We start from the raw sequence: 11079 nt of genomic DNA, 5'->3' as shown, positions 1-11079 counted from the left end.
AAAGGGTCTAGTTTGATACAGCAAATGAATCCTTGATTTTTAATTTTAAAATCTTTTACCTCTACCTACCTCTTCGTTCAGGCCAACCAAAGAAAAAGAATGACAGCTTCACTTGTTTGAATCAAACCCTCTGTTTTTTTTATAAGCGAATCAAACCCTATGTGTCTCTGACTCAACCATTTAAGACAAAACTGATTGAGTTACAAGAGAGTTCTGGAACTGAGTTCAGCGCCTTCAACTTCCGGCCACTATGGCCACTAGCTGATAGACGAATTAGCATGATCCATTGAAATATTTCAGGACCATGCACTATGGAAATCAGAACTCATAAGACTAATGAAGGTATTCACACCGTCAAAGACTATCGCGTCACAGTTATAATCCAAAAAGGCTAATTTAGAACAAGGATACATAAGGCATAATTAACATTCAATGCCATCATTTATCTTCACAGTATGTACAGTTAACAGCCACAGAAAACAGATGATCAATTATTCCCAACATGTAGCATCTGTAATTAATAATAAGATCATATTTAGTTTCTAGTCAAGCCTGACTAATGTTATTTAAATACAAATTAGTTGTCTCCTTCATCGTCTAATAGCAGGGCCCTTGTATTGCCCCCTCCGAACCAAGTTTTGAGGCGGTTGAATCTCTTCTAACCAGATCATTTCAGATGGTTTTACCCCGCTCAGCTGTTCAACCTCGACACCTTTTAACATGTAAGAGAATGCGATGCTTTAGAAATCAGTGCAGGAGGAAGAGAAGGAGGACAATAAGAGAAAGAGAGAAGTACCTGGAAGATCTTTTCTTGGTGATCTCCGGAAATAGGAGCAGTGCCGCCCGTCTTCTGATGAGTATGGAGGAGAAAGAATGTCAAAGAGAGCACAAGGGGTCAAGGCTTTGAAGCAATGGATGTTGCCACCACTGTTTGGATAAAGAATTGTTGTGCTACAGGGAGCACTCATCTGACAATCTCTGACAAGTTTTGCTGGTCTTGCTGCAACCGAATCTTGAATCTTATTTTCTTGTTCAGCAAATACTAAGATTGGGAATTGAGAAACAGAATGATCAGCAGAAATTACATAATGATTATCTTGAGATTGCAGAAATTACATCAGACCAGATAATGATCAGCAGCAAACTAAACTAAACATCTAATTAGCATGTTTGGAAAGTAACTGAAAAATCGTGTATCAACAGAAATCACGTAAAACACAAGTTGATGAGGACCAAATTCATTTGGTTTCAATCAATTCAGAACCTCATCACAAGTTGTTAAAATGAAAGTTAGAATTTTATAGCTTCCTGCAGGGCGTAGGTGCGTTGAAACAGAAGACCAAACATATACTAGCTTAAAATTGTAAGCATCAATTTGGAAAAACATAAATAAAACCGAGATGGCAAAAACATGCATCATTACTGGACCATGGAATAAAAACCCAAAATAATACCCACTAATGGATGCAGGTTCACAAGATAAAATTATCTTGTGAATACAAACACCGTGCACCAATGTCCAATGGAATATAGGGCCTCCAAGGGTGAAGACAAAGTCTCTCATCATCCAAGTGCACCTGACTGGCTGAGCTCTATATCAACCTATGACGGTAACATACCCAACCCAAGCCTAAATTCATGTGCCAAAACCATCTTGGCACTTGGGGCCTACACTCTTATTCTTATCCCCACTTTTGATCGGAGACTAAATTGAGAATCAAAGTGTCTTCATCCCCATCCCATATTGAATATGTGGACCTCGTTGCAGATAGCATGGAGCTCTCCAATTTCATTCAGCAGTCTCAAGAATCCCCAGAAGAAAAAACAGCAGGTAGGAGGAAAATTATAGTTTCTAAAAATTCTAGAAAATATTCCCCAAGATAGGAAGATTTTCAATTTGCAGGGTCCGAAGAGTTATAATCAATCCCATCAACGAATTCAATATTAAAATATGTAAATAACGGAAACAAATGCTGTCTCACACTGACATTAGTCCACTTTTATAATAGCACACCTTGTCTCATAATAGATACCAAACTCAGGAAAAATACAGAGCAGATAATCAGTAGGAGTTCTAATGCAAATATTGGGAGTGGATTGGCGTAAAAAAAGGTGAACAATGGTAGTTAAATAGCAAGTGAACAAAAGCCAATTGATTGTACCTGTCTCCAACAGTTTATCTGGTGGAGACATGTTCAACTACTGGGAAATACTTAAGATACTTTCATCCTCTGTGAATGACAATTTCAAGGTAAACTACTATCACCTCACCCTTATAAAGATGCAAAAGACAGTTTTCGAAAGTTTTACTCCAAAAGACAGTTATTGACAGTTCCACTAAACGGTAACTCAATATGCAATTAAGGATTCGAAATATAGGAAAGGGACCGGTGAATTAAGTCGAATTATACAGCTAATGCACAATGATTATTCTACTAGTACTATAATGATATTCAAACATATATCCGTAGGTTATGGATAATGTTAAATTGCTTTCTTTTTCACATATGACAATATCTATAGCACCACTAAATGTCAAATAAATTTATATGGGAGAAGCCAAAAAAAGAAGCAATATTAAATACTTCTCTTTTGATGTTTAAAAGGATTTAGAATGCTTTTATCAAAATTATTAAATCATAGCCAGACTACAGCTAACCAATGGTTCAATATAATATCTTCACAAAATGAGCAAGCAAATTTCTAAAATTCAAGTTTAAAAAGATTTAAGCAGAAAAGACATTAAATACTGGCCAAGAAAATGAGGATATAAATATGGCAGAAAAATGGTATATAATCAGCTTCGGATTAAAATAAAAAACGTGTGCAAAGCAATTTTGGTTACCTATATTAACTCGAGTCAAACAAATGATAAATGACAAAACCTACTCATCTCCTTTGTTTCTTTTTTTGTTTTCATTCGGCAAAATCACGGAAAGAAAAACTACTATAATTTCTCATGAAATCAACCACATTTTGTGCTAAAAACCGCCAATTTAAAATATTCATGAACAATTGTGTTTGCATCATAAAAGTTTGAAGCACGTGTAAGTATAATAAAGAGAATCACCTTGAGATGGATCATATGACTTGGGTAACTCAAGCCAATCATATGATCTCACTTGTAGTGAACCATAAAGAAGCTTGCTCAAAACAGTCATTCCAGGATGATTGTGAAGCGGAATAATCGAACCAGGAGCCATACAGAAGATTCCAATCTGCACAAAAAAAACAGTCCAGACAAGTGAATCCGAAATTCCGGGTCAAAGACTCCAAATAGAGTAAACAAGTAGACCGAGACAAACTGCAGGGAAAATCAAAATGCTTACAGAGAATTTGTCACATTCATGCAAATGAATGTACTTAATAGGGGGTGGATACGGAAAACTCCCATTGCGCGCGTTTTTGCCATTAGCGCCATTCAAAGAACCTTTCCATCCCCGCGCCAACTGAGCCTCCTTTTCTAGACCCACATGAGAAGGCTTCAACTCATCTGACATGGCAATGCAGTTCATATAAGGGTTAGCACAAGGATGTCATCCTTGATTACATGGACTAACAACTAACAAGCATCTCAAATCAATCAAGCACTACATCATACAATTCACTGGCAATTTCAAACACTTAACTAAAACAATAATCAAGTGCAAGAGTAATTGTACCTAACACGGCTCGAACTTTCTCCAGGGCTTCTTCAGAAATGGGTCCATCAGTAGACATGGATGTCTTGCAAGTATCATATAACTTCTGAACAAATGGCATTGTAGTACAACTACCAAGAACTACCAACCAGTGCTTCTTAATCAATCTGAATATGCAGTAGATGGGTTTTCTCTTTTCAGGAACCAAGAAAAGTTCGATGTAAACTAGGATCCAAATTCACTTGACTTTGTATTGACAAAAAAGCAAAAGGAACAGCTTTCTTTGTACGCAACAAAACATTTGCATAATAAAACGATCTACTCAACTCATCAGTCAACACCCATCTAGAGTAGCACCTGGACCAGAAAAAATTTACAACATAAATTAAATTAAAATCAGTTCAAATCATATCAGCTTCAATTGCATTATAACTTCTCTGGTTTTAGAAACATCCCAATAAGAAAAACCTTAATTAAAAACAAAGAAAGAAACATTTTCCCATGAATGTTGATACCCTAAGATTAGAAAGTATATGAAAGCAAAAACATGTAATGAAGTACAGGGATGAAGAAATCATAGGAATGAACATGCATAGAAAAACCCAATTCAGAATCGCAGGTTTGAGTAAAAATAGAGATAAGAAATGAAGGTTTAGAATGAGTATCATACAGAAGACGAAGCTCACTCAGATTCTCGACAACATCGAACGAAGAGGGAGTGCAGCAGACAACAAAAGACACTTAGCACAGAATCAGGTGTCGCATTAAGAATAGCTTTGTTTGGATGGCTTTTTTAAGTGAGATGAGAAAGGGATAGAAAAGGAAAAGCAAGTATCAGGGGCGAGTAAAGGGAGAATGAATGAGACAAACTTTTTCCCTTGATTTCTTCCATATCTCATGGATGGAAATAAGTAAGGTGAGTTTGTAATAGAGTTGGGTTAGATGTATCTAAAAGAAGGTTGAGTTAGGTGTGATAGTCATTTTATTCAATCTCGTTTTTCTATTCCTTCGAATTGAAATGACTCAAATGAGTTCAAATGTGTGTTAATGTGAGTTGAAAATGTACTTAAACATGTAAGCATTAGCGTCGGTTTTTAAAACGTATGTTGAATCTATTAAGAGAACGTATATTTGCATATTGTTTTCCATATACACACAAGATCAATTGAAATCACACGTCAAAGTTTATTTTAACATCAAATCTCATTTTTTAACTCTCATTTAATCCAATTGTCATCAATTCAATCATTAGTATGATAATTAAATGGAGATGTTATAACGAGCAAGCTCTACTGTCGCCACCACAGGTACTTACACATACCACCATCGTCTGACACCATCCATTATTACTAAAAATGGGGACATTACACACGATAACCTTCCACTCTACTGTCATATGTAGCCTCGTCCATTGTCGCCTTCTCACACCCTTCAATACTGCCACCATACCTCACCTTATATCACCATATGATACCCATCATCACCTCCTTGTATCCTCAACTCTCGTTACTAGTGTCTTGTAATATACACATCTTTGTTACGTTGTGCCTTCCTCAACGCTCGACACCTACTATCACCACTACTTGTCTGTCTACCACCATTGCCAATACCTTCCAATGTCATCGCTACCACAGTTCACCCTATACCTACCACGTTCACCCCCTCATAGACGCTACATTTTACTCTCCATCACCACCAATATCACCTCACAACCAATACAACCTAGTGGTATTGAAGTAGCGAGTGCGTGAGGAGAGTGGTGATTTGTTGTAGAGTTGCATCGTTCATGCGATTAATGGGAGGGTTTGCACTGCCCATGCAGCCAATAGGAGTAAATCGATTGGATGGAGGCGAGTAATGGTTGTTGCCTAGAACGAGGTGAGTCTTCGTAAGTCGTCTTCAATGAGATGAGCCATAACATATCCCCTAAACCAGGTGTTGTCCCTTAAGCCTCTCTCCTTTGACTAGATTCTAGACAGTAGATGCATGGAATGAGATGAGTCTTGAACTGCTCCTCTGCCACCCCAACAACCTTTGACCACATGGTAATTAATTATTTGTATGTCAGATACCCACATAACACGCCTCGAATGAGGCAACTTGCCCTAAATTTCACATATATCAAACAACCTATTACATATATCAATTATCAATAAGATATTATTTTAACAATAATTATATATATATCATATTGTGTAATATAATATGTATACCAATAATTATTTCAAATATATTGAGAGAGCTACAACTCCTCTATGTCCTCTCAAAAGTCCGCTACTGTCGAGCATCATGTTTGGTTAAGAAATCACCACAACCATTTCCTTCATAACGTAACGTAGGATGGAACTCAACATGTGACGCACCTTAACATCCCAAAAATTATGTTTACTGAAATTAACCATTTTTTTTAAAATTTTATATATTTTAAACTAATATTAAACCAAAAATTATCCTTTAGGATTTCATGTCATCTACTTCGAAAACCAATCTACTGTGTGTGTTGCTGAAATTGAAAAACCACCGAACCGCGATGCGGGTAACAGAAACCTCTATTTGATCTGAAGCGAACTTCCAGAGTTCTAGGGTTCCTCCAGCACAATGAACCATGCCGAATTAATTGCCCAAAAGGTTCTTTCCAATCCCTTCCTTCTCTCTTTTCTCGCTTCATTCTTCAATCCGATTCTGTTTCAGTGGATTGCAATGTTGTTGTTGTCGATGTAGATTGAGTGTTTCCACTGACATTATGTTCTTGTGTTTTCGAAATTGAGCTTGGTTCTAGAGTTTGCTGTCTAATTTTGTTGAAAATTCAGCTTGGTTGGGTTCCTAAGTATTTACACATATATATGGTTCTTGCCTTGCCATGTAGGCTTGATATTCATCATAGTGGCTAGAGAATTTCAATTTTGAAGTCATTATGTGCTTCAGCTTGAGAGCACTAAAATATGTTCTGAAGCTATAAGCTTCCTTACAATTTGTTCCTAAAAAATGACTAAGAGGAACATATTGGGAACTGATCATAGACTTGGGAGTAGTGGAATGGTGCATCCTTTTGTATCCCCGCTAAGTAAATAGATTGGTCTTGCCTCAGGCTAAGTCCCTTCCAGGATAAGAATGATGCAGTAATTTTTTAGGTGATTTTAGGACCTTGAAGTGTGAACTTTTGGTTAGTTACCTCCTTCAAAAAGTATGCATTATCTGTTGCTGTTTTAGATTGGAATTTGTTTGAGAACATATTCTTAGAAACGGTTCCTATCTTCGAGTGACTATCCTCCATATGAGTTGCTGCATATATAAACTTTTCAATACGATTATCCTATTTGCTTCAACAGTTTTAAGTGCAGTAACTTCAGCAGCACTAAATTAGACTCAATTACTGTTGTAACCTCAAGGGATTAAGATCCTCTCAATTGTAAAATAATTTGACAATGTCAAGTTTCACTATTTCATCATTGGTTTTGTGTGCTTCATAATAAAAGAAATAAAAATTTGACCCTGCCCCTTTTCTCCCCTCCCCTCTACTTCCAAGTGCTCCACTCTTCGATGACAAGCACCCACGGTTGCACCACTCAGTCATCTCAAACCGGAAGACATGATTCACGTCAGGAGCTAGAATGTGAGCCTGCAAGGGAAGTTTCAAGAACTTTGTGACACTCTTCTCAAGGCCCTCCATCTTCATCATGAGTTTGAAGTTCTGGTAGACATTTCAGCGGCAGGAGGAGAGGGCCTTGTGGGAGAGCTCGATGTCAGAGTACTTGATTTTCTCGATGGTGGGGCGAAGCTCGCGGATAAAGATTGCTCTGCGCAACGAAGGGTCTTGCAAGAAATGGCTACAAACATCGCGCAAAAATCGAAGGCAACATGCTTGAGAAAAGCTCTATGCCCTCTGCCATTGTTGGGGTTAGCTAGGTGGAAGGGGGTTTTCATAATAGAATATTTACATTTTTTACTTTTTATCATCCGTTCAATCTAAACCATCCATTTAAAGAATATTATGAGAATCTTAGATTCAATGAAACGGACTAAATTTCTATTGGTTCACCCTACCCTATATAGATCCAAATCAAATATACGAATCTTCATATCTTCATCAGGCGAGTGTTTTTTTTGTTAATATCAAATGAGTGTAAGAGTATAAAAGTTGTGATAATATTTCTCGAGCAACACTTTTGTGTAAACACTTATGATACCTGTAATTTGTGGCGGTTTTCAATCGTCATAAATTGTAGAGTTTAATTATATATATTTTGCAATTTGTGATCGTTAGGAAGAAACTGTTAGAAGTTACGCACAAATTACAAGTGTCACCTCAAAAATGATATCCTAAACTTGCCACACTTAACATTGCTACTCACGAATATGGATTCAAGTACAAATTTCTTTAAAATATAAGAGTATTAGTGTTTTTTACCCGCGCGTTGCACGGGGAATACATCTATTATATTTGATAGGTCAATTAATACCTTGATCATTAAAAATATAATAAACAACTGATGAAATAGAAGAGTATGAAATGATGAGCAAAGTGGACAAAAAGTCTTAAATTAAAACCCTTGTTGCATAAATTGAACTTCGTACAATTGAATAACTAATAAAAAAATTGGTTAACCAAATCTCAAATTATGCAAAACATATTAGGGGATGTGGTTTAATGATGGCTAATAAACAATAGCTGATTTAATCTACAATGAAAAAAAGAGAAAAGATTATTTATGTACGTTATTATGCGAGTTCATTTTTTACACAATAAAATAAACTAAGTTTGACCCATATCAACATGAAGTCGTTTCACATTCTTCATGAGCCTAAAGACAATAACACGAATTATACATATGAAGAATCACCAATAAAGCATTCAAAACACATTTTAATCTTAGAAAAAAAAAAGAATGTACCGCGAAATTTGTTATTGTATTTGATACATTAATTAATACTTCATGAAGGTACTTTCTTGTTAAAATATATTTCTTCCCGTAGGAGAATTTAACTCCTATAATAATTTGTACAAAAAAATTAAAGTGGACTATATTATTATGTAGTAAAAAATTAACATCAAACTATATTATATTATGTTTTTCTTGTAACAAAAAAAATTCCGATGAAATCTTATTAACATTTATTTTTATGTAGAAGTATTTTCATGTAAAATATTCTTCCTATATATAAAAGCTTTTAGGCTCTTTCTAATACATTTAGATCCAGCTTCTCCTTACTCTCAGGATGCCTGAAAGTCTTTTCTCAAGTCTATCTGGTGGGTAATATCGATGAAGATGATGACACCCACCATACCTTGTTTGCTTCAAGGTCGTTCCCTTGTATCCTCCTCCTGCCGAAGACTTTAAGAGTAAACCTAGCCATTCCAACTTTCATCGATCGAGTTTCAGTTGCTTTTTCTGTTGATCCAGGTGATAAAGCTTACTAAGGCAACCTCTGCTTTTGTCTATCTCCCAATATAAGAAGCATGTTGCTTTGCTCTTATAGTAGTACTAATTGGCGTACTTTAGAACAAATTTCTAGCGAAGGTCTTGACAGTTTGGAACTGAAAGATTTGGTTCATTAATAATATCTAGTAGTTTCATCATACTATTCTGCTTTTGAGCTTGTTGTACTTACCGGAGCATTTCTGCGATAAAAAAATTCAGAATAGTAAAGCAGTCGTAGTATGCTCCCTTTACTTGCTCTAGTGCTCAAGTGATAGCTGAGTGCATACTGTTTGCATCTGAATTATATATAAAAGACTCTTAAAAACAACTACTTAATTCTCCATTACAAAGAATGTACATTACATCAGAACCTAATTATTATTTGTCAGTGACATAAGTGTCGAAAATAATAGTAATGGAAATTTCGAATGGTGTGGATAAGGGTTAAAAGTCCAATCTCATAAGAAAGAAAAATCTCCATTTACATCAAAATCTCTCTCAGATTTCTCTACCTCACTATCACCACCTTTTTTCTTATAAATTATCCACAAACACACTCACAAATTCCACACAGTACCTAACATCATATGCAAATTTTGTTTTCACTACAACCAGAGTCTGTTCTCTGGCATAAAAAAACACTTCATAAAGTAAGAAGGTATCACATTTTGAATTTAAATCATTAAAATATTTATTTCTAATTAAAAAATAAAATGAAACTTGCTTCCAAATCAGCAGCAATCCTAGGTGCTATTCTTGATTGTTGTCCAACTTTAACATGAATTAATATGAACTCATGCTAATTCAAATGAAACTTGCTTCCAAATCAGCAGCTTCCAGCCGTATCTGCATTCTAAGTAACAGAAAATCAAGAACTCATGAAGTGAGATTGATAGACATGTTAGAGTAGGATAGACTAAAGACCACCAAACATAATAGCAATATGTGCAACATCAATCTAGCTATGATAGTGCAAAGATAGCAATCAAATTTGCAGACAGATATGAAAGCTAAAGAATGAATTGAAGCCACTTTTTGGCTATGGCCTTCCAGTGGTTTTCATAACCAATCGGATCTATTTGTAAGGGGAAACTAATCACATGCTACTAAAGAAGATGAATGGAAGAAAACCCCTTTAGAAATTTTAGACCCATTATATTTGTTGAACGGCTAAAACAACTCTTTGCTTTATGTAGCACTGTTGTTGAAAGTACAATAACCAAATCAAAAACATATGCTGATACTAAATCGTAATGTGATAATTACACACTCATGCAAGCAAGACTTCTAATCACACTAAAGCTTGATTAATTGAACCATAGTAGAACAATGACTAATTATAAAATCTAATATTGCCTTCGAAAAGTGACTTTTAATATATGTAATGATGATAGATAGATGTAGAATTGATGAACTAAGTCAATAAAACTATATATGCATCACAGTAGTGCAACACCAAACACACATCTCTATCTCTTATCTGATGAATATATACATATGCATCACAGTAGTGCAACACCAAACACACATCTCTATCTCTTATCTGGTGAATATATACATATAATGGACTGAGAAAAACCTCCATGAGTACTGGTCTCACATGTTTCGTGGCTTACTTGAAATGAGAGCAAGATAAGATCTTGAGTCATCAATCATGTTTCATCTTCAGCTAGCTGAGAATCAGAGAGTGTAGTCAGAAAGAGGTATGCACCTCATTGTCGTTCTGTACCTACGGATAAATTCATGTCAAATGTTTCCAGGGAAGCCAAGGAAATCAATTTATTGTTAGAACATTGATTTAGGCGTTTAACATATTAGAAAGGATAGCACCAGTTTTAAAAGTCTAACCTCAATAGTATAGATTGAGCGAACAAAGATAAGCAGTAAAATCTCATCCATGATATGTAGTTCTGTAGTTGTAACGGCAAACACCAACAATAATAATTAATTTCCTCGGTGCAAGAAGCAGGCAAAAAGAAAATATTACCAAATAAAAAAGTTGCAAGGAAAAAAATCTA

At 35.5% G+C, this 11079-nt stretch overlaps 1 protein-coding gene and 1 long non-coding RNA gene across 3 annotated transcripts; one reads left to right on the top strand and one right to left on the bottom strand.

Annotated features, from left to right (window-relative positions):
- Positions 1 to 408: 408 nt before the first annotated feature.
- On the bottom strand, positions 409 to 4557 carry LOC130726132 (plant cysteine oxidase 4-like). Of its 2 annotated transcripts, none has more exons than XM_057577360.1 (6): positions 4312 to 4557; positions 3663 to 3998; positions 3330 to 3493; positions 3071 to 3218; positions 797 to 1042; positions 409 to 712 (listed from the first exon to the last, which is right to left on the bottom strand). In XM_057577360.1, exons 2-6 carry the CDS (start codon positions 3760 to 3762, stop codon positions 591 to 593), a joined length of 780 nt encoding a protein of 259 aa, XP_057433343.1. In that variant the 5' UTR covers positions 3763 to 3998; positions 4312 to 4557; the 3' UTR covers positions 409 to 590. The 2 variants fall into 2 exon arrangements, with proteins under 2 accessions (XP_057433343.1, XP_057433344.1); XM_057577361.1 differs by having other exon boundaries at positions 4328 to 4557.
- A 1556-nt stretch (positions 4558 to 6113) lies between these two features.
- Positions 6114 to 7679, top strand: LOC130723419 (uncharacterized). The gene is made up of 2 exons (XR_009014272.1): positions 6114 to 6269; positions 7168 to 7679. It is a non-coding gene; the product is annotated as an uncharacterized LOC130723419 (long non-coding RNA).
- Positions 7680 to 11079: the final 3400 nt, after the last annotated feature.

This window comes from Lotus japonicus, chromosome 6 (genome assembly GCF_012489685.1).
Source record: "Lotus japonicus ecotype B-129 chromosome 6, LjGifu_v1.2".
NCBI lineage: Eukaryota > Viridiplantae > Streptophyta > Magnoliopsida > Fabales > Fabaceae > Lotus > Lotus japonicus.
This window is presented reverse-complemented; position numbering and strand designations above follow the sequence as displayed.

Excerpts from the sequence above, each read along its gene's own strand:
- LOC130726132 (XM_057577360.1), bottom strand. The coding sequence starts at position 3,762 with ATGCCATTTGTTCAGAAGTTATATGATACTTGCAAGACATCCATGTCT. Across the intron at positions 3,494-3,662 it reads GAAAGTTCGAGCCGTGTTAG|ATGAGTTGAAGCCTTCTCAT; the intron begins GTACAATTACTC and ends TTGCCATGTCAG. Across the intron at positions 713-796 it reads ACCAAGAAAAGATCTTCCAG|GTGTCGAGGTTGAACAGCTG; the intron begins GTACTTCTCTCT and ends ACATGTTAAAAG.